General features: G+C 46.6%; 1 protein-coding gene across 2 annotated transcripts in view; it reads left to right on the plus strand.

The window, feature by feature from the left end:
* The window catches only part of MTOR (mechanistic target of rapamycin (serine/threonine kinase)), a 113,135-nt gene continuing 90,991 nt past the window's right edge, over window positions 1-22,144 (plus strand). The window contains exons 1-19 of one of the 2 annotated variants that reach the window (XM_015565890.1): window positions 3-104; window positions 1,122-1,290; window positions 2,051-2,226; window positions 2,846-2,954; window positions 3,655-3,887; window positions 5,366-5,566; window positions 6,327-6,461; window positions 8,586-8,861; window positions 8,944-9,052; window positions 11,918-12,104; window positions 13,020-13,148; window positions 14,109-14,353; window positions 15,399-15,614; window positions 15,947-16,152; window positions 19,327-19,449; window positions 20,323-20,412; window positions 20,535-20,627; window positions 21,483-21,617; window positions 21,866-21,995. In XM_015565890.1, the coding sequence (XP_015421376.1) occupies window positions 2,065-2,226; window positions 2,846-2,954; window positions 3,655-3,887; window positions 5,366-5,566; window positions 6,327-6,461; window positions 8,586-8,861; window positions 8,944-9,052; window positions 11,918-12,104; window positions 13,020-13,148; window positions 14,109-14,353; window positions 15,399-15,614; window positions 15,947-16,152; window positions 19,327-19,449; window positions 20,323-20,412; window positions 20,535-20,627; window positions 21,483-21,617; window positions 21,866-21,995 (2,779 nt within the window). In that variant the 5' untranslated portion in view covers window positions 3-104; window positions 1,122-1,290; window positions 2,051-2,064. Of the gene's footprint in view, window positions 105-1,121; window positions 1,291-2,050; window positions 2,227-2,845; window positions 2,955-3,654; window positions 3,888-5,365; window positions 5,567-6,326; window positions 6,462-8,585; window positions 8,862-8,943; window positions 9,053-11,917; window positions 12,105-13,019; window positions 13,149-14,108; window positions 14,354-15,398; window positions 15,615-15,946; window positions 16,153-19,326; window positions 19,450-20,322; window positions 20,413-20,534; window positions 20,628-21,482; window positions 21,618-21,865; window positions 21,996-22,144 lie in introns of both variants that reach the window. The other variant, XM_006766723.2, reaches the window with a different exon arrangement.

The following is a 22,144-nucleotide window of genomic DNA, read 5'->3' on the forward strand; positions in this document are numbered from 1 at the left end:
CGCGGCTTAGAGGACAGTGGGGAAGGCGGGTGGTGGGGCTGGGGGCCTGAGGCGGTGGGACCGGCGCAGTTGGCGGCCGCTGAGGCCGTGGCCGAAGCCGCACGGTGAGTCCGGAGCCCGGCACCGACCCCTGCAGGGCGGCGGAGTGTCCAAACCCACAGCCAGTCTGGCCCGGGGTAGGGGTACGGGGAAGCCGCCCGCCGGGACGCGGGGTACCCTGGGAGACGGCACCCTGGAGTTGGGCACCGCCGGAGCCCTGGCCCCCACCCTGTGAGGCAGCGCCCACCTCCTCCCGGGTCCGCGGGGGACCCCCGAACCTCTGAGTCCGCCGCGCGCCTTTGGCGCCGCGAAGGCCGGCCCAGCAGCCCCGGTACTGCCGGGCCGCCTGTGCGTCCACCTCCCAATTGTCTTCAGGGGGGACCGGCGCCGGTGTCAGCCCCTTGCACTCCAACCTGGAGGCTCCGTGGGCCCCGTTCCCCGAGGCTGAGCTCGGTCCCCTCCTCAGGCTCCGTCCTCGTGCCTCTCCCGCTCCCATCCCAGGCCCAGCCTCCCAACTTCGGCTCCTTTCTGAAGCCTTCGCCACGGTCCTCCAGATGCCTGCCTGCCAGTGCCTCCATTGACGTTTGCGGGGAGCCGGGGGCCCGTGGGCCCGTGGGCCCGGCCGGACAGAGAGAGGCCGGTGCCTCCCCGGGGATGGACGTTTCCTGCCTCTCGCAGAGGCGGCCGCGCATCCTGTCGCGGGTTTCTGGGTGCCCTCTCCCCGGAAGGGTGACCCTTCTTTTGCAGTCATTGTCTTGGCACTGGAGTATTGAAAAGCTTTCAAAAGCGTTTACACCTTGTTTATTTTTTTCTTTCTCAGCATCACAAAGTCTTTCAAAATAAGAATTTCGAAAAACTGGTTTTCTAATATAATCTGGACATACGTAGGAGATGTGTATTTATGTAGGTATACATGTAACTATATATAATACGTATAATGTTTATAATGTATATATGTGTAGATATATATAGCATATAATGTATATGACGACATATTTATGTATATATATGTAATATATGTTGGCTGAGCCCTATTATGGCCGCTTTATTGCGGTTGCCTGATTATTTGTATTCACCCCCAGGTTGTAAGCTCATGGAGAGAAGAGACGTTACCTAATGCAGGAGTGAACGAATGCTCTCGGGGTCCTTTCAAGTATTAGTATTCTGTAGACCCGCACTGTCCAGGGCAGCACCACCAGCCACGTGTGGCACCCAGTGTTTGAAATGTGACTCGTCCACACTGAGATTGTTGTAAGTGTAAGATGCACACTAGATTTTAGACATTCGGTACCAAAAAAAAAAAAAAAAGGATGGAAATGTATCCATTTTTGACATTAATAACATTGAAGTGATATTTTAGATATATTGTATTAAATAAAGTTCATTTCACCCGTTTCTTTTTACTTTTTTTTTTATATGGCTACTAGGAAATTTAAAGTTACATTTGCAGTTTGTGTTTTATTTCTGTTGGACCGTGTTGGTATAGAATAATTACTCTATTTAAATTGAACTCCTTGAGGAAAGAGGTAGTTGTAGGTGTGATTTATTCTCTCTTACCTCCCCACTTTTAGTTCCTGGCACTCTGCCATGTGCATCGTAGTAATAATGATAATAATAGCTAACAATTTTAAGAACTCGCGGGGTGCCCAGCACTTTTTAACATGTATTAACTTACTTAGTCCTCACATCAATCCTATGAGTTAGGTACTATTATTGCCCAGTGGCAGCTGAGGAAATAGACATTTTAAGTGTTTTCTCAAGGTATATAATTTGGGGTTGGATTCAAACTCAGGTAGCCTAGCTCCACAGCCCACAATTTGACCCTCTTACTATGCTGCCTCTTCTAAACATGAGTCATTGTTGAATAAATAGAGGCTTTCTACACAGTCCTCACCGAGGTCTCCCCACCTGACGTGGACAGGGTGGAGATCTGTGTTGAGGAACGGGGCCATAAATAAGTTTATCGCCGTAGTTTATTATCCAGAATATTAAAGGAAGCTTTTCTCCACAGAACCTCGGGGCAAGATGCTTGGAACCGGACCCGCGGCCGCCGCCGCAGCTGCCATGGCATCTAGCAACGTGAGCATCCTGCAGCAGTTTGCCAGTGGCCTGAAGAGCCGGAATGAGGAGACCAGGGCCAAAGCTGCCAAGGAGCTGCAGCACTATGTCACCATGGAGCTTCGAGAGGTGGGGGCTTCTGTGATTTGGGGCCATTCGTTATGGATGTTTGGGCTAAGTGCACCCTCCCTGGCTTAGATTTCGTTGGACAGCTAAGTAAGATTCTATTTCAGAAATGCACCCAGTTTCTCACGTCCTTTGCTGCGGTTATACCTTTCTGTGGCCTCTCGGTGTTGTGACACTTTAGGAATCAGCTTAGAGTCAGCTGTTTTAAAATTTTTTTTTTTCTTTTTCACACTGCATTGATTCAGTGTGAAAATCACAGACCTTTGATTCTTTTTGCCTGATAACATCGGTTGGGGTGGGTTGGAAGAGCTTGGGGTTTTTAAAATAGAGACCAAACTGGAGGTTGGGGATATTGTCTTGTTCATTCTTTCACCCCTGGTACTAGGTAGATCCGAGGACAGGACCCTCGGAGTATACGCAATAGTATTTGTTAAGTAAATAGATGAATTGCGAGTTCAGTTGCTCTATAGTTTATAGAAATGGGAAGTGCCTTTGTTATGTTCGGTTTAAACCGTACCTGCGGATACCTGTCAGGTCCTATTTTTTGGAAACCACGCCACCAGCACCATCACCATCATCAGGGAGACATTAGAAATTGTTCTGAGTACATCTTCCTTTGCAGATGAGTCAAGAGGAGTCTACTCGCTTCTATGATCAGCTGAACCATCACATTTTTGAACTGGTTTCCAGCTCAGATGCCAATGAGAGGAAAGGTGGCATCTTGGCTATAGGTAAGGACAGAGTCTCTGGTGACAATATCAACTGGGAACGAAGGACTGTTCACCTTTGTGTCCACTGCACCCCGTATCTGCTGCTTATTAGAGGCTTAGTTCATATTCGTTTATTAAATTTTAAGGAGCTCGGTGGCTTTCCATGTACTTATTTAGGTATTAATTATAGCAATAGTCCTGGCACGTAGGCAAAGCAAGTATTTTCAGATATGGAGTCTCAGAACCATGAAGCAACTTTTCTGGGCCAGACAGTGTGCCAGAGCTGAGACTAGAAGCCAGCTTTCTTTCCACCACCCCGTGTAGCTCTTTGCAGGTTCTGATTTCTCTGTAGAGTAATATCTGCCATAAGGCTCATGAATGGAAAAATAGAGCTGGGACAGTGAACAAAAGGCAGGTAATTTTCAACTCCCAGAGGTGGTCATCCAGCCTGCGATTTAATTTTCAGTCCCAGTTGCTTTTCCTTTTCTTGAGAAAACAAATTATATATACTAAAATGAGAGCATTTTGCTTTATGCAAATATCCTTGTACAAATATCAAATCTGTTGGTTAAAATGAAAAGTGTCTGCATTGCTTACCGTCTGGACCTTACAGTGTGTACTCAGAATGAAAGGAAGGGGTCCTGCCAGCTTTCCTTTCAGGGCAGCGCACTTTCCTGGACCGCATGTGTTCATCCTCACCTTTTGCCTTTCTCTTTTCCAGCCAGCCTCATAGGAGTGGAAGGTGGGAATGCCACCCGAATCGGGCGATTTGCTAATTATCTTCGGAACCTCCTCCCCTCTAATGACCCAGTTGTCATGGAAATGGCATCCAAGGCCATTGGTCGCCTCGCCATGGCAGGGGACACTTTCACCGCTGAGTATGTGGAGTTTGAGGTGAAGCGAGCCCTGGAATGGCTGGGCGCTGACCGCAACGAGGGCCGGAGACACGCAGCTGTGAGTGCCTGCAGGAGGAACACAGCCAGCCAGGCCTAGAGAGTGATGGCATCGTGTCGGGGTCCCTCACACAATGTGCTTAGGTCCCCAAGGGGCAGAGAATGAGAGGGGATGCTCCAGGCAGAGACACTGCTTCTTGGTGGCCTTGGGTTCTGTCCCGGATTCCTTTCTGTCTTCACTCTGAGCTTTGCACATGAAGAGGAAACTTAAAAGTTGTTTTTCATTGCTTGAGGGGCAGCCCTAAGTGCAGTGTTTATCCTGAGCTCTGATTTTCTAGAATCAAAATTGCAAGAACCATAGCATGAGAAGAAGCCACAGCCAAAAGGCTACAAGCCCCAGACAGCTGTACTATCTGCATGATCCCTACCATGTCTTTGCCAAGGTCTCTGCATCTACCGGGGGAATATGCAAGAACTGGGGTTAAGAGAGGAGCCGGGGAAGTAGATACCTTCACCACACCCAGTGGGAGAGTTGGTCAGCCTTTCCTGTTTATTTTGTAGACATTTGTTCATTGGTTGGTGCTTAGCCCAAACTTCCTCTTTTCCCATTGGCTATTCTGCATTTGGGGGAGTGGTAGCTTATCCTCTTCTTTTGGGGGTACATCTGCCGTGGTTTTCGAAGCTTGTCCCTGAGGCTGGTTTGTTGGGCTAGGATGCCATGCTGTGAGATGGGAGAGTCTGTCTTCTAGAGGGAGAATTTGGACATGAATGTGATGGGGGGGGTCACAGGCATCGATCAGATCCTTTCCAGTCAGCTCCCTCATGAGGAGGCAGCACCAAAAGGAGGGAGAATGGTGTGGGGGAGGGGCCCGTATTGGGGCCCTGGTTCAAGTCTTGGCTTTGCCATTTCCTAATTCTATAACTTGGGGCAACCTCTGATCTTTACTTTCTTTCACTGCCAAGTGAAAATAATAGCAAGATTAGGTATTAAAGAGGATTTTTCATTCATTCAATAAGTGTTTATTGAAAACTTGCTATATTCTATGTATGGGGCTAGGCTGTCAGTAGAACAGGCTACAAAACAAAACAAGCCTGCCCCTCCAGAGCTCGTGTTCTAACATTACCAGCATCGTGTGTAAACACTCCAGGATAATGAACACGGATGTTTGAGCAGTTTTCCTTTCCTTCCTAGAGCCCCAGAATTCCCAAGTCTGCTCTTTTTCTGATGTACATAGGTTCTAGGAAGCCAAAAGCTATATTCCTGAGAGAACAAAACTGTGTGATACAGCTTGGCTGGTGTGGCTCAGTGGTTGAGCATTGACTTATGAACCGGGAGGTCATGGTTCAATTCCTGGTCAGGTCACATGCATGGATTTTGGGCTCAATCCCTAGTAGGCGATGTGCAGGAGGCAGCTGATCAATGCTTCTTATTGATGTTTCTATCTCCTCCCACTCCCTCTCTGAAATCAACTTTAAAAAAAACATTAAAAAAAGTTCTGTGATACAGATGACAGTTCTCAGTGTGCCTTTTTCTCCTAGGTCCTAGTTCTCCGTGAGCTGGCCATCAGCGTCCCCACCTTCTTCTTCCAGCAAGTGCAGCCCTTCTTTGACAACATTTTCGTGGCTGTGTGGGACCCCAAGCAGGCCATCCGTGAAGGAGCTGTAGCCGCCCTTCGTGCCTGTCTGATTCTCACCACCCAGCGTGAGCCAAAGGAGATGCAGAAGCCTCAGTGGTACAGGGTGAGGAGATGGTTCCGTTCCAGCCGCTAGCAAAGCACATGCACAAAGAGTATCACCGGGCCTTGGGCAGCAGCAGGCCCCTTGCCACACAGCAAGTTTGTTTTGGTCTCATGATTTTTTTAAGCTCAGTGTACTAGTAAATCAATAGTTATTTCATTATTTCAGTAAAGCAAAGATTCATGGGTAGCATACCATTATTTCATGTACCACTAAGACTGAAAATACGATGCCAATTAAACTGTGACTCAGTGCCATCTTGTCAACAATGATAAGATATCTCTTTTCAGATACCTTAAAATAGGAAAAAAAGGGTGACTCAGAATCGATGAAATACAGTTAATACTAATTTAGAAAATGCCAATTCTCTCTCCTTGAGAATGTTGAACCCTGTGCCGATTGCTGTTGACAAGAGAATTTACTAAGGATCCTGTACAACAAAAAGAGCCCTGAACATGGGGTTGGAGACTTGGGTTCTAGTTTTGGCTTTTCTGTGTGACCTGGGACAAGTCACGTAATTTCGTTGAGCCTCTATTTTTTATTTATTAAAATAGGGCTGTAATGGTATCTGCCTCATGGTATTGGGAGAGTTGAAGCTAAATTAAAGGCGAGAGCTTGGTGAGTTAGTATTATCGATGATACTGGTACAAGGCACTGAGCAGGCACACTAACCCCTCCAAACCACCATATAGATGGGGTCTGCCTGTGTCCTCTCTAATGTTGGACGTTGGGTAATTAAGGCATTCTCTCTCTCTCTACATAGCACACGTTTGAAGAAGCAGAGAAAGGGTTTGATGAGACCTTGGCCAAGGAGAAGGGCATGAATCGGGATGATCGGATCCACGGAGCTTTGCTGATCCTCAACGAGCTGGTCCGAATCAGCAGCATGGAGGGAGAGGTGAGAAGCCGTGTCGGGAGTCCAGGCTTCTCCCTGACACCTGACCAGACAAAGCAAGGCCCTGTCCTCACGGAGAAGGGAACAGGCAGTAAACCAATTACTTTACCTCCTTTAGTCTCATTTTCCTCACTTTTGACAGGGATTTTACTCACCTCACTGAGTTCCTGGGAGGTTTCTTGATGCATTGTGGGAATTCCTTAAATGGTAGCCCTCAGAGATTTGCCCAGCCATGTATGACGTGGTGCTTTCCACGGTAGCCCCGACAGCTCTGGAACCTTTGTTTCCTCCCAGTAACACAGGACAATATTTCCTAACTCACAGATTTAAACGAAATGCTCTTATCGTGGTACTTGGTAAATTCCCAAGAACTATCCAGATGTAAGGTATTGTAATTTCCTAATACTATGGGCAAGCTACATCGTGTATTAAGAGCTAGAATAATGCAGCATGAATAAAACATTTCATTCTAGCAGGGGGAGACAGACAATGCACAAATAAGTAAATCTGTACAGTGTATCTTACAGCAATGAATGCTATGGAGAAAAGTAGGGCCGGGAAAGGGAATAGGGATGCTCGCATGGATTAAGGATTATCTTTTAAAATATGGTGATGTTTGAGCACAGTCATGGGAGAGATGAGAAAAAAAGCCAGACAAGTACCTGGGGAAGAGCAGTCCAGGCAGCTGATTCTGCAGGCACAGAGGCCTGAGGAGACAGGAGTAGGCCGCTCTGTTTGGGAAGCGGCAGGGTCACCATTGTGGCTGAGCAGAGCGGGAGAAGGGAGGAGGTGGGAGAGGGGGTCGGAGGAATGCCTGGGGCAGGGTGGGGGCACATCACATAAGGTCTCAGAAGCCACGCTGTAGACTTCGTATGTGAAGTGGGAAGCTATTAATGGTTTTAAGCAGTGGAGTGGCATTTGACTCATGTTTCAAAAGGATCGCTCTGGCCACTGTGTTGAAAATGGCTTATCGAAGGGGCAAGGGTTGAAGCCAGGAGTCTAGTTCAGAGAGAACTGCAGCAGTCTTAGCAGGGGACCTTTGTGGCCTGGACCATAGTGGCAGCTGTAGGAGTACCAGGGGGGGCTGGGTTCTGAATTTGGGATTTGGAGGTCGATGGGAGAGAGAACAGTCCAGGTGTTCGGCCTGGCAAACTGGAGTTCCCATTTACTGAGGGGGAAGATGGAGATGGGAGGGGCAGGTTAGAGTGGCTACAGGGTGGAGGGCATCTCAAGATGGTAGCTTCAGCTAGCATTGGAGGAGAGATAGCATCTGAGAACCCGAGGTCAAGAAATGAGGAGCAACCATGGCGGGAAAGCTCTAGGTCCAAGAAGCCAAGTGAAGGAAGAGTTTCAGGGAGGAGGAAATAGTAAGTTGGATCAAATGCTGCAGATAAGTCACATAAGTAGAGGCCTGAGCACTGGCCTTCAGATTTAGCAGCATAAGAGTCATTGGTGACCTTGGCAGGAATAGGAGACAAGATTTGGCGAGGGCGGTTGGGGGTGGAATCTGTGTTGAGAAAAGTTTGGAAGTTTAGAAAATTGTTTTATATCCTCATTTTGGACTGTTGGAGGGTGAATTGCTAAGCAGCCCTTTGAACAGGAAATAGATATGAGTTCTGTGCCAGCCAGCATATTGCACACCTCCTGTGGAATTCCTAGGGTTCTTAGAGAATGCTTTGCCTAAGTTGTTTCTACCTGGGTTTCTGGCCAGAAGCAAGAGAGTAGACTGGCCTTAACAGGAGTGGAGCTGCCCCTCACCTTAGCAAGAGACTTCGTTGCCGTGACTTGGGTCTGTAAGCAAAGCAATTTGCAAATCAGCTTTCCCAAACCAACTTGGGGTTGGGGGAGGGCGGGTCCTTGGCAGTCGATCCTACTGCTTCTTTATTGTTCAGTAGGTGGTGCTCTTTTACCTAAATTAGAACAAAATTTTGTTCTAATTTGTTACCCCAGTAGGTGGCCTCCTGTAGGGTTCTGGGGAAACCTTCATCCTAAAGTTGAAGAGTGGCCACCGTCCACTTTGGAGCTAGTTTCTTTCAGGGTCGGGCACATGTGCTGCTCTGTAGGCTCACAGTGCTGGGCAAATACTACTTGTAAGTAAAGGTGGTGTTTTTCCCTCTGCATATATAGCGCCTGAGAGAAGAAATGGAAGAAATAACACAGCAGCAGTTGGTACATGACAAGTACTGCAAAGATCTCATGGGCTTCGGAACGAAACCTCGTCACATTACCCCCTTCACCAGTTTCCAGGCTGTACAGCCCCAGCCGTCAAACGCCTTGGTGGGACTGCTGGGGTACAGCTCTCACCAAAGCCTCATGGGATTTGGGGCTTCCCCCAGCCCAGCTAAGTCCACTCTGGTGGAGAGCCGGTGTTGCAGAGACTTGATGGAGGAGAAATTTGATCAGGTAGGTGGCAAGAGGCCCGCTCCCTCCTTCCAAGCTCCATACCTCCCTTTCCTTCGCCAACCCTGTACCCTTCCTCTCTCAGGTGTGCCAGTGGGTGCTGAAATGCAGGAGTAGCAAGAACTCGCTGATTCAAATGACAATCCTTAATTTGTTACCCCGCTTGGCCGCCTTCCGACCTTCTGCCTTCACAGGTGAGGATGTCTGTGGAAGACGTCATTACCCACTTAAGGGTAATTAAACAGAGAAGTGATTCCAAAAAGTTATGTCTGCTTCTCATTTGAAGCAATGCCAGCTAGAGGCTAGTCTCTGATTTCTTTGTCTCCTATCCACTTTCAGTCGTATTAGTTCAGGTTTTCTATAGACGTCTGAGGTAGCAGAACGTGTAGGCACAGAGGCAGTTCTAGAGCCAAGCAAGTTCTCCGGTATGGAAGCCAACAACAAGGTCATGAATGGACTAAAAAGAGACCAGAGGAAGGGAGTTGCATTTTAGATACTCAGTGGGGCAGGGAGGACTGGGCGACTGCCTTGCCTCTGCCTCTGGAGGTCACTGAGATGCCTCTCCACTCACAGGAAGAAAGGGCTGGGTGTCCCAGAGGCGGGTTTCGTGGATAACAGACTGTGGGTTCTCATATTCCGCCCTTGTCAGCGGGAAGTGAATTCCTGGCTCCTGAAGGTGGCCCAACGCAGATACTGGCTTCCCTGAGGCCTTCCTGGATTACTCCAGCTAGAAATATTCCATGCCTCTTCCATGATAGCCCCAGCTGTGCAAAGGCTTGTGCGTCAGACCTGGGGTGAATCCTGCCTCTGTCTGTGGCTGAGGTTTTGGACAGTAACATTAAAACAGCAATCCCTGCATCACAAGGTGAACTGCAGTAATGCCTGAGCACCTGCTCTAAGTGCCTGGCACAGAGTAAGCCCTCCAAAATGGAAACTATTACTGCTGCCTCTAGGTACTTCAAATCCATTTTAGAAATTAGGTAAAGGTGACCATTACAGTATGCTCCAGTTGCCTGCTCATATTTATGTCCTGTTTCACCTCTGTCTGTGCTGAGTGTAGAGGCCCCATCTGGGACATGTCCTTGTACTTCATTGTGGTGCACACTGAAGCATTCAGGACCAAGTAAGAGCCTGGAGCGTAAGTGGAAGGCCAGCCTCACCCTCGGCAGATGCCGTTCCCTAGCACAGACTCATTTCACACCACCCAGCCCAGATGTAAGCAGGAGAAATATAGAGCTGTTGAGCTGTTAAATGTGCTTTGTGCGAGAACAGAACTGTGTTGCTTAAGGACAAGACAATTAGCCACATAAAACCAATGAACCAGAGAGAAATGATATTATGAAAATCACCCTTATTTTTTCAGCTTTCCATTCTTCCCACTTGATACCAGCAGCTTTTTTCTGTTTAATGACCAGACATGCCCCAGTTCAGTAGAGCTGTAAATGATCTTGGGTTGAAAGTCTGGTTCAAAAGAAAACCCGAATAACTAGGCCAAATTTGATGAAAGTCTGGCATGGTGTGGAAGCAGTCCCCCTAGTATGTTCCAAAGGCTGCCGGCAGCAGAACACAAAGGCTCAGAGGGCCCCTGGGTTATTCTTTTGAAGTGGGTTTTTGTTGTTTTATTAAATAATATACTAAAATATGCCATTGAAATTCAGCCTCCAAAGTACATGTCTCATCAGGAAAGTGCTGCCTATTTAAAGTTTGTAGTTTAGAAGTCATTGCTCGAATTTCCTGATGATGTCAGCTTTCTGAACATCAAAAATACCCCAAGATTGATTGGGTTGGAATCTCTAACAAAGTCAGATTCCTAATCTCTTAGGGTGCTAAATCTAGAAAAGGAACTTCTCTTGAGTTAGGTCCGTTTCCTGCTGAAAAAAAGGCCTGGTTCCTTGATGACGCACTCTGGTGGTAGTAGGGTCGTGTCACTGAGGCTGTTTTCAAGCCCCAGCATGCTTTAATGTCATTTGCTCACAAGAGCTGTGGGAGAAGACGTGTCTTGTTAGAATAAATATAGTGATGTGTACATGCCGTTTGGAAGTCTAATGCACTGTCTCCTAACGGTGGTTCAGAAGCCCTCGACACCCCTAACTTTCTAATGGATGTGTGGTCCTTCCCTCTCTGCTGTTATGTGCTTCTGGTGCCAATTAAATGGAACAGAAGAAACATAAGAAGAGGCAAGAATCAAGAAATTCCAGCCTTCACAGGAGTAATAACACTTTAACTTAAATTGCCCAAGAATCACCTATCCATGCACATTGGCTAATGTAAACTTAATGAAAACACACATGTGGATTTCCAAATTACAGACTCAATCTTGTTCTGTTAAATATAACTGTAACAGGAATCTCTAGGTCAGCGGTTCTCAACCTGTGGGTCGCGACCCCTTTGGAGGTCCAACAACCCTTTCACAGGGGTCGCCTAAGACCATCGGAAAGCACATATATAATTACGTATTGTTTTTGTGATTAATCACTATGCTTTAATTATGTTCAATTTGTAACAATGAAATTGGGGGTCACCACAACATGAGGAACTGTATTAAAGAGTCGCAACATTAGGAAGGTTGAGAACCACTGCTCTAGGTAATGGCAGTGATTTCTAGGCCTTACCTAAATGGAATGGCCTGTTAATTGCAAATAGTATTTAATATTACTTTAAATTTTCAATACAATATAAAATAGTTTAGGTGGCCCTCTCTTTGTTTTTAAACAAGATGTAACATATATTCCTTAAACAGGAGGATGTAATCTTTTCCTCAAAATATAACGCTAATAGAACAATTATATGATATTGTTTTGGAGACCCTATAAGTTTTGTGGATTTTTCTAATTAAAAAAAATGTTGTATTTTTAGTATTTACAAAAGATGTATTTGAAGAGTGATTATCAAGTGTAAGTCTTTGGTTATTTAGTACATCCTCTAAATTCTTACCATCTTTCTAACAGGCATTTTTTATTTATTCTTAAATCTAAGTGATTTATGGGAACTCTGGCCTTTGACTGACATATAGACCAACCCTGACCTCAAGCCATACACTTTGTCTTTTCTGTGCCCAGATACCCAGTACCTCCAGGATACCATGAACCATGTCCTCAGCTGTGTCAAGAAGGAGAAGGAACGGACAGCAGCCTTCCAAGCCCTGGGGCTCCTTTCTGTGGCAGTGAGGTCTGAGTTCAAGATCTACTTACCTCGTGTGCTGGACATCATCCGAGCAGCCTTGCCCCCTAAGGACTTTGCCCATAAGTAAGCATCTCTGTTTTGATTTCCCCTGCCACCCTAGCTGTGAGAGGAAGGGTGCACCATCCATCTCCATGGAGCTGAAGTCTGTTCTCTGCCTCCTTAACCTCCATGTCATAGCAAAATCATATAAAAAACAGCCTTCCTCAGTTGAGCGCCAACCTTTTCCCAGTGAAATGGCATTGATATTTTTAGGTAGATTGAACACCATGTGAGGATGTTAGATGCCAGTGCTGTTTTCAGTATTATTACTCACTGTGAATCACCTGGTTTTGCTCTTTTCTCTGGCTTTCAAAGGTCTTAATTTGATATAAGACCTAAAGAGAGACTCCTAGGCTGGAACTTAGTTGGATGAGTTATTCCATCTCTTGAAACTTTCCAATGAATCAAGCATGAAAACAACCATTAGCACCACCAAGATGGATAGGCCAGGGTGACTTCTCTCAGTCGGGGGGGTGGGGGTGGGGGTGGTCAGTGTTCATTAGAATTGTGTCTTTATATTTTCCTGTATTAGTAGCAAGGATTGTTCTGGCCAATTAATAGGGAGAAGAATTTCTTTCCATAGAATGGCTGGGCCCTGCACTTATGGTCCCTAATGTACACATTGTTCAGTTTGCTTCCTAAATAGGTACATTGGCCAGCACCACACTAAACCACATGGTGCCATTTGTGTGAACTGGGGAAAGGGGCCCCTTCCTCACGACCTTTACCAGTACTGCCGCCTGCTGGATTGTTGTTGTAAATGCTGTGGACAGATCTGCAGTGACTGTGTGTGATGGGCCCCCTAGAACTGTGCAGTAGATAACCTGCACGTGTGGTGACCCTGCCTGGGTAACTGGCCCTCCTTGCCCCAACAGTTTTGAGGTGGGGCCTCACAGAATGATGTTGTGTCTAAACTAGCCCCTCTCTGGTTCTCTGCAGGAGACAGAAGGCAATGCAGGTGGATGCCACAGTGTTCACCTGCATCAGCATGCTGGCTCGGGCAATGGGGCCAGGCATCCAGCAGGATATCAAGGAGCTGCTGGAGCCTATGCTGGCGGTGGGACTGAGGTGGGCGTCAGAAACCTCGGCGTTCCCTGTCTCTGGTAGAGGCATGAGCCACAGGATTGTGACCATTGAAAGAGCAAGGCATGATGGTTTGCATGCTAAGTTGGATAGGTAGGATAGCTCTCCCTAAACACGCAGGCTTGTTTCACATCCCAGCTTCGTCACCAGCTAGCTGTGTGATCCTCAGTTACCTTACCTCTCTGAGCCTCAGTTTTCTCACCTGAAATGCGGGTATAATAAAAGTACTTACCTCACAGGATACTGAGGAGGTTAAATGTGCCAAGAAGGATCTCACAGGCAGCAAGGTCCCAATTAGTAAGAAAACGTTCATGAAGTAGCCATTCCTAGCACAGTGCCTTGCATATAAGAAGTGCCCAAGTAATGTTTGCAGCTATTGTTTATATGTTTATTAGGGAAATTGCTTAAGCTCTCTACACTAGTTCGCTTCATCTATAACGGTTGGGGAACCTTTTTCTCCCAGGGATCATTTGGATAGTTTATAGCATCATTCTTGGGCCATACAAAATTATCAACTTAAAAATTAGCCTGCTATATTTGGTCAGATATTTAATTAACTCACCCCTAATGCCTTGGCAGGGCCAGCCCAAAGGATTTCTCATGCCTTATATGGCCCACAGGCCGGACATTCCCCACCCCTGATCTATAAAATAAGGACAATGCTCTCAGTCTGACTCCCAGGTTGTTTATTGAGACTTGGTCTTCTACGGTGGTCGAATTATGTTCAGCAAGTTCTCTCATGGCAAAAACCAGAAACGCATTGTTTTGAAATCTGTGACTAGGCCTAGAGAGTTCAGAACACTTATTCTGTAGTTTTCTATATACTTTAAAGACCAAGAGTGAAGGGGCCCGATCCCCTTGCTGGACAAGGAGGATTGTTTCTTCCCAGGAACAGACTGAATGTCATGTATGCAGCCCATGGATGACTGGTGTCCTCCCTCTCAGCCCCGCCCTCACAGCTGTGCTCTACGACCTGAGCCGTCAGATTCCTCAGCTAAAGAAGGACATCCAAGATGGGCTCCTGAAGATGCTATCCCTGGTCCTCATGCACAAGCCCCTCCGGCACCCAGGCATGCCCAAGGGCCTGGCCCATCAGCTGGCCTCCCCTGGCCTCACAACCCTCCCTGAGGCCAGTGATGTGGGCAGCATTACTCTTGCCCTTCGAACTCTTGGCAGCTTTGAATTTGAAGGTAAGAAATTGCAATAGATCTTGCGAAGATAGTGAGCGATGCTGGGAACCTTGAGAGAGAAATGAGGGTGTCTAGAATTCCTGGATCTTGCTAGAGGCCTTGGAGACAGGGGAGCTGTCTCTGTAGCAGCTCATCTTTCCTAGAGTCTTTCTGTATATTGTTAATTCCTACTGCTTGTTTCTTTGTCCCATACTGCGTTTTGGGGCAGATGGTGTTTCAGGAAAAGTGTGCTTTGGTCTAAGGAACTAATGCTTCAGAGATGGAAAAGTCAGAGATGGATCCCCTAGGCCCCACCTCCAGGTAGCTAAGATGGTATTTAATGCTTTAACATGTGTGAGCATGGGCTTTGGGTGTTTGTATTCCTGTGGCTGTGTGATTTCCGAGAGTGCTATGCTGTGTAGTTCAGTTTGGAATTCTAAGCTGCAGGTAAACCCCACTAATTCCCTAGGGAGATTTAGTTCAGGAGAGAAAAATGGACACTTTTTGAAATTTAAAATCGTGTAGGCGGTCTTAGTCAAGCCTATAGGGAAACAAACAAGTACCCAAAGCCTGAATGGCATGCCGTCTGAATATGGACAGCCATCTGTGTTTTCCCATTGCAGTTCCTCATCACGCTGATTAACATCCAGGACAATTTCTTTGTAATAAATAGAAAGTAGCTATATTTCAACGCAACCTACAACAGACTCTTTTTTTGGTATTTAAATCAGGAACTAAAACAGACAAGGTAAATTTGATCAAGAATTGTTTTACTCTCTGGGGTTGGGTCAGAGTAAAACAAAATGATTTATTCTCTGAAGAGAATAAAAGACAGTTAGGATGGGAGAATGCCTTTTTTCTGTCTCCCAGCTCCTCCGCCTCCCGTCTGCCTTTCTAATGATTGAAAGCTCATTGTTAGGATGAGTTCTGGGTCAGTGTCTTGCTGATCAATATCTTGTTGAAAATTGAATTAGTAGCCACAAAGTGGAGAATGCAGCTAGCAAGTTGCAGACCTGTTGTCTGAAGCAGCAGTGATTGTTCTGTTTTCTCTCTGCTTTATATCCAGGACACTCCCTGACCCAGTTTGTCCGCCACTGTGCGGATCATTTCCTGAACAGTGAGCACAAGGAGATCCGCATGGAAGCCGCCCGCACCTGCTCCCGCCTGCTCACGCCCTCGGTCCACCTCATCAGCGGCCACGCACACGTGGTTAGCCAGACTGCAGTGCAAGTGGTGGCGGACGTGCTCAGCAAGCTGCTCGTGGTTGGGATAACAGACCCCGGTAACGTTTATTAGACAGAAGCAGTCGCGGGAAGTTCAGGGGTTTGGGGCAGTTTCATGGCATGGCCTCTCCAGAGACCTTCAGCCTCATGACGCTCAGCTCTGTCTCTGCCAAGGTGTTAGGTTTGGCTGCTCCAACCTATTGTTGTAAGATAACCTGTCTTTAATTCCATTCTCTTTGTTCCTGCGAATAGAGAAAGGCACGACAGGTTAGATGAGAGAAGGGTATCTGGAATCCTCTCACGAGGCTGACGGCAGTGGAGGGAACACGGGGGAAGGGCTGGAAGGATGAGCGCATTGAAGAGGTGTTCAAAGGCTCACTTGTTCTTGCAGACCCTGACATTCGCTACTGTGTCTTGGCCTCCCTGGATGAGCGCTTTGATGCGCACCTGGCCCAGGCAGAGAATTTGCAGGCCCTGTTTGTGGCCCTGAATGACCAGGTGTTTGAGATCCGGGAGCTGGCCATCTGCACGGTGGGCCGGCTCAGTAGCATGAACCCAGCCTTCGTCATGCCTTTCCTGCGCAAGATGCTCATCCAGGTAATGACATGACAGTCAAAGCTAGAGGCGCTGGGAGAGGACTTTTCTCATGACGGCTGTGGGGAGAAAGAGAATTTAAAGACAGGATTGAGATGCCTGGTAAAAGCCACATTTGGCTCCAAGACCCACGTTTCCCCGGCTTTATAATTGGCAATTCTAGTGTTTATCACCTCAATAAGTCTCTTGTTAGTATGACTCCCGTGTGCCTCTTAGTCCAGACTAACCTCTCACACAGCTCTTTTTCCTGGCAAGTCACCAGCGATTCTATTTCTTGGTGCTCTTCCCTGCAGATGGTCTTCCCAGCACCTCTCTATCCTTCCAGGCTCCTGCTTTTCTTGCTGATGCTAGATCAAGCACAGAGGCCAAATATGAGGTTCCAGCATTGTTTCTCATAGTTATTGCTCCTGGTCTGTGGTCCCTGGCTTTCATTCTTAAACAGTGTGAGATGCCAAACTAAGCTGCTTGGACTAGAGCCTGCGGTAAATCCAGATTGACATTGCTGGTAGAGCCAGTAGGATTTTCTATTCTGGCTAAAACCTGTCTTGACCTACCCAAGTAAGTTTTCTGGCCTCCTGTGAGTGATGTGTGGTTCAGTCCTTCCTGCCTCCAGTTACTTCCACCCACCTTTTCTGGGTCTCAGTGTGGCTCACCCAGACCTTCCCTATGCCCCCATTTCTACCCTGTCCCCACCTCACCCTTTGCTTCCTAACTCCCCCCCTTAGTTTCTTTTGAAATAAACACTTTTCATAACATATAAAGAACTTAAACATAGAAAGTCATTAATATGTGTAATTTTTACCATAGAGAAATGTTATTTATTCACAATTTGTCATAATTAAAGTGACCATAAATTATATCGTCATTCAATAAATTAGAAGATTTTACAGTGGCACTTCTGTTTTTAGCCTAATAGTTTACTTATTTACCTGCTGGCTAGGCCTGTGTTAGGAGTACCTACTGTTTTGTCTTTTAAAAATACTTAAGGTTTTGGGAAGGAAAAGAAATCATTGTTGAGCCTGTAGTTCAAATCATGCTAAATAAGCTTGATGTAGAAATATCTCCGAGTGAGAACAGCAGTGTGTTAATTCAGTTAACAGACCTTTTGAGCACCTATGTGTTCCAAGTGTGCTGGGTGCTGGGAGCAGGGAATAGGCCAGGTGGAACCTGTGTCCTCTGGGAGCTTAGAGTAAACTACCAGGCCGCCTCACTCTGCTGGTACTGGGGAGCCTGAAGCATCAGTGAGTGCGCATATCAGGACTGGACTTAGCCTCCGAAACTCCAAAGTTTAAGTAATCGTTCTTGTTTTGAAGATGCAAATTTTTCTGAGATGAAGTGCACATTTTCATGCCTTGATAGGGACATTACCTAACCGTGCTTCAGCCTTTTCTTGCTGCCTTGGTCATCGAGGTGGGCATTGGGTATTGTGATTAAGGTGCAGTGATGCTCTCTAGCTCTAGAGGTGAGTTTGGGGTACTTTGATTTGGCCCTGTGCTGCCCCAGAGAGTCGTGCTCCCCTCACTGGTACCCATTTCTTCCCAGTCAGCCATCTCTCCTTGCTGTTGTGGGTCTGTTCTTAATATTCCACTCCTTCCTCTCTCGCTGCTGTCTGCTGTGACAGGAAAAACAGGCTGCTAAGAGGATCCAGAAAGTCAGGATTAATCTTAAGTCAGTAACCAAGACAAAATGTAACACCACATTGTGGACTCCTCCTCTGGGTAGCAGAGGTAGCCTGAGCTTTGTTTTTTCACTTTCCTCACTTTTCAGAGATTTCCTCTGGCAACTTTAACTCTTCAGAAGTCTGTCTATAATAAGTTCTGAGCCCGGCCAGCATTGCTCAGTGGTTGAGCGTTGACCTATGAACCAGGAGGTCACGGGTTCAATTCCCATTCAAGGCACATGCCTGGGTTGCAGGCTCATTGTGCGGTGTGCAGGAGGCAGCTGATCAATAGTTCTCTCTCATCATTGATGTTTCCTTCTCTCTCTCCCTCTCCCTTCTTTGAATGCAATTAAAAAATATATTTTTAAAAAGTTCTACCCCTGACTGGTTTGGCTCAGTGGATAGAGCATCGGCCTGTGGACTAAAAGGTCCCAGGTTCGATTCCAGTCAAGGGCATGTACCTTGGTTTCGGGCACATCCCCAGTGGGAGGTTTGCAGAAGGAAGCTGATCGATGTTTCTCTCTAATCAATGTTTCTAACTCTCTATCCCTCTCCCTTCCTCTCTGTAAAAAATAAATATATGCCGTCGGCCTATGGACTGAAGGGTCCCAGGTTCGATTCCGGTCGGGGGCGTGTGCCTGGGTTGCGGACACATCCCCAGTGGGAGATGTGCAGGAGGCAGCTGATCAATGTTTCTCTCTCATCGATGTTTCTAACTATCTCTCTCCCTTCCTCTCTCTAAAAAATCAATAGAATATATAGAAAAAAAAATTCTTTCTTTTTTTTATAGCAAAGGTGGAAATTTATTAAGAACAAGTACAGACTCCCATGTGGGGAAAGGGAAAGATTCTCACAGCACAGACTCCCAGGTGGGGAGGGGGAAAGAGCCCCCTAAAAAGTTCTTAATGTCTGTGTCACCATGAGCATAATGTGTGATTTGCTAGTGCTTGAAGGATGTCAGTACAATCATGTTATCTCTGTTCATTAAGGTCCTTGGCGATTGATTCTATTGCTATAATCCCTAACTATTTGGGTTTACCTAGATGTGCCTGAAGCCACTACTGAATATCAGTATTTCTCTCAACATCATAGCTGTTCTGACTATTCCCTGATTCCTTTGTCATTATTTATAGGCACTCTTAGTAATTTGCTGTCTGGACAAAGATTTTTTCCAGAAGAGAGCCCTTCCTTCATTCCTCATTTCTGCAAAACACTGTTCCCAGCTCTCCCTTCTCAGTCTTTTGTGACTGTGCTGCACTGTTACCAGCTGTGCTCTGGAGAGGACTGTGGGGCCCTGGGTGCTGTGATGGGGAGATGGGGCTGGTTTCAAACAGTGTGTCTTTCAGTCGCTGCTGTCTCCAAGACTCAGCTGCAGAAATGTCCTGTACGTGTAGAGTAACAGGCAGCTACCTCATCCACAGTGGAGTTCTGGTTCCTTCTCCTGCCCACACTTTCCCTTTGGCACGCAGTTCCTCTCTGCAGTTTCCTCTGCTGCAGTGAGCCTTTCTTCCCTGCAGATTTTGACAGAGCTGGAGCACAGCGGTATTGGAAGAATCAAAGAGCAGAGTGCCCGCATGCTGGGCCACCTAGTCTCCAACGCTCCCCGACTCATCCGCCCTTACATGGAGCCTATTCTGAAGGTAACTCACGACAGACAGACTGGCACTTGCTCTGGGGTGTCTTACGCCTGCTCATTTGGGGTGATGAGACTGTTTCAGTGCTCACTGGGATGATGAACAAACTGGACAATTTCTTTGGTCCCAGGGACAAAGGCCACATCAAGCACCCTCAGTTAAAGAATCCCAAGAATCTCACAGATTGCAGCAGAAGGGTCTCCTTGTAAGAGAGATGCTTCAAGCACATCCTCAAATGTGTGCTTGGAAAGAAGTAGGTGGTTTGCAGCATAAAACAGCTCCCCCAAAATGACCAAAAAAAAAAGAGCTTTAAAATCTGAAACAACATTCAAATTTGAACATGTTAGAGCCATGTACTGCCTTTCATAACTTATGTGAATTAGGGCAGATGATCACACAGATATAATTTAGAGGAGGCATGGAAAAGTTTTTAAATCATGGCACTTCCCAGCTCTATCACGTGTCAAACTTGTGCGCAGTATGGAGAAAAGTTTGAAAATCCACTTTCTAGCCCTAACTGGTTTGGCTCAGTGGATAGAGCATCGGCCTGTGGACTGAAAGGTCCCAGGTTCAATTCTGGTCAAGGGCATGTACCTTGGTTGCGGGCACATCCCTAGTAGGGGGTGTGCCGGAGGCAGCTGATCAATGTTTCTCTCTCGTTGATGTTTCTAACTCTCTGTCCCTATCCCTTCCTCTCTGTAAAAAATCAATAAAATATATATTTTTTAAAAAATCCACTTTCCAGAGAAATCCTGGCTTCATAAACCTAGCAGTAATTTACCCATGACTGAGATGGTCTCTGTGTGAAGTTTGCTTTTATAAAAGAAAGGTTTCTTGTAGACTAACCTGCACTCAGTTTCTCATACTTTGTTTCCGTAGGCTTTAATTTTGAAACTGAAGGATCCAGACCCTGATCCAAACCCAGGTGTGATCAATAATGTCTTGGCTACAATAGGAGAGTTGGCTCAGGTAAGGCGACAACTGCCTTTTCCATTGGATGGAAAGAATACTATTTCACCTCCGAGGAAGTCGAAATACTTATTAATGTCACAAGTTCTAATTTTATCCACTCCCTCTTGTTCATGTTGTAGGTTAGTGGCCTAGAAATGAGGAAATGGGTTGATGAACTTTTTATTATCATCATGGACATGCTCCAGGACTCCTCTCTGTTGGCCAAAAGGCAGGTGAGTATCACTGAATCCTGATGGCAGGACAGAAGGACAGATTCCATTAGGCCAGGGCCTTGTCTCTCACAGTCACCTCAGTGTCTCCAGCTAGCATCTAGCACATGATATGTACTCTGGAATATTTGCTGACTGAGAAAAGGGAAGAAAGACTTGGAGCCAGAATTAGCTGTCATCCTGGCTGGGAGTCACTTTCATTAAAGATCATACTGACCAGTGCCATTTCCTCTAGACAAAAGAAAATGGAAATCATCTGTCAGGGCCCAGCCCCTAAAGGGAAAAAGAAAGCCTTGGCCTTGGGCTGTGGATGCCAGCAGACTTTAGCCCGCCCTCCCCAGCTTGGCTTCCTGTTAGTCATTGAGGTCATTAGGTGACTAGACTAAAATTAAGAGCAGTTTTAGCCCTAACTGGTTTGGCTCAGTGGATAGAGCGTCAGCCTGCGGACTGAAAGGTCCCAGGTTCGATTCCGGTCAAGGGCATGTACCTTGGTTGTGGGCACATCCCCAGTGGGGGGTGTGCAGGAAGCAGCTGGTCTATGTTTCTCTCTCATCAATGTTTCTAGCTCTCTATCCCTCTCCCTTCCTCTCTGTAAAAAATCAATAAAATACATATTTTTAAAAAAAGCAGTTTTAATGTCCTTTTGAGTCAGACTTCTATTATTCAGTAAGGCTGTGTAAGGCTATGGATTTCCTTTGGGAAAGGTGGGACTGTTGTTTCCTTTTTGATTTAGTGATTGTCATAATGGTTTATAGCCTTGTTTTTATGTCCCAACCCTCAGGATTTCTGTTCCTGCGTAGTGTCTTTACTGGAAATTCCTATTGGCTCCACTCACCATGTGAGCTTTTGTCTATCCAGGTGGCCCTGTGGACCCTGGGCCAGTTGGTGGCCAGCACTGGCTATGTGGTGGAGCCCTACAGGAAGTACCCCACTTTGCTTGAGGTGCTGCTGAATTTCCTGAAGACGGAGCAGAACCAGGGCACACGGAGAGAGGTAGGGAGCATGGCATGCTTTGTCTTCAAAGACGTAGCTGGGAAAATGGAGAGAGAGACACAAAAGTTTGTGGCATTCACATGCTCTGACAATGTTGATTAGACTTCCTGTCCCTCTCCATTCTGTTCATGTAGCTGGTCACCGGGTATGAATTGGATATCATGGAACATGAGAAGAATGCCCCTGAGAGCTGTTGTAATCAGATGTTTTGATGAATGTTTTCTTTCTCTTTCCCCTTCCCCACCCAGGCCATTCGGGTGTTAGGCCTTTTGGGGGCCTTGGATCCCTACAAGCACAAAGTGAACATTGGCATGATCGACCAGTCCCGGGACGCTTCTGCTGTCAGCCTGTCAGAATCCAAATCAAGTCAGGATTCCTGTAAGTTGAGGGGACCCGTGAGAGACTTGCCAAGTGTTTACCTCGCAGAGCCCTTGCCAGCTGTGTTTAGAAAGGGCTGGATAACTGTGAAATTAGAGCATATTGACTTGCTTTGCAACTTCGAATGAAAGGTCAGTAGTTTCCTCTTT

This window comes from Myotis davidii, unplaced genomic scaffold (genome assembly GCF_000327345.1).
Source record: "Myotis davidii unplaced genomic scaffold, ASM32734v1 scaffold299, whole genome shotgun sequence".
Classification (NCBI taxonomy): Eukaryota; Metazoa; Chordata; class Mammalia; order Chiroptera; family Vespertilionidae; genus Myotis; species Myotis davidii.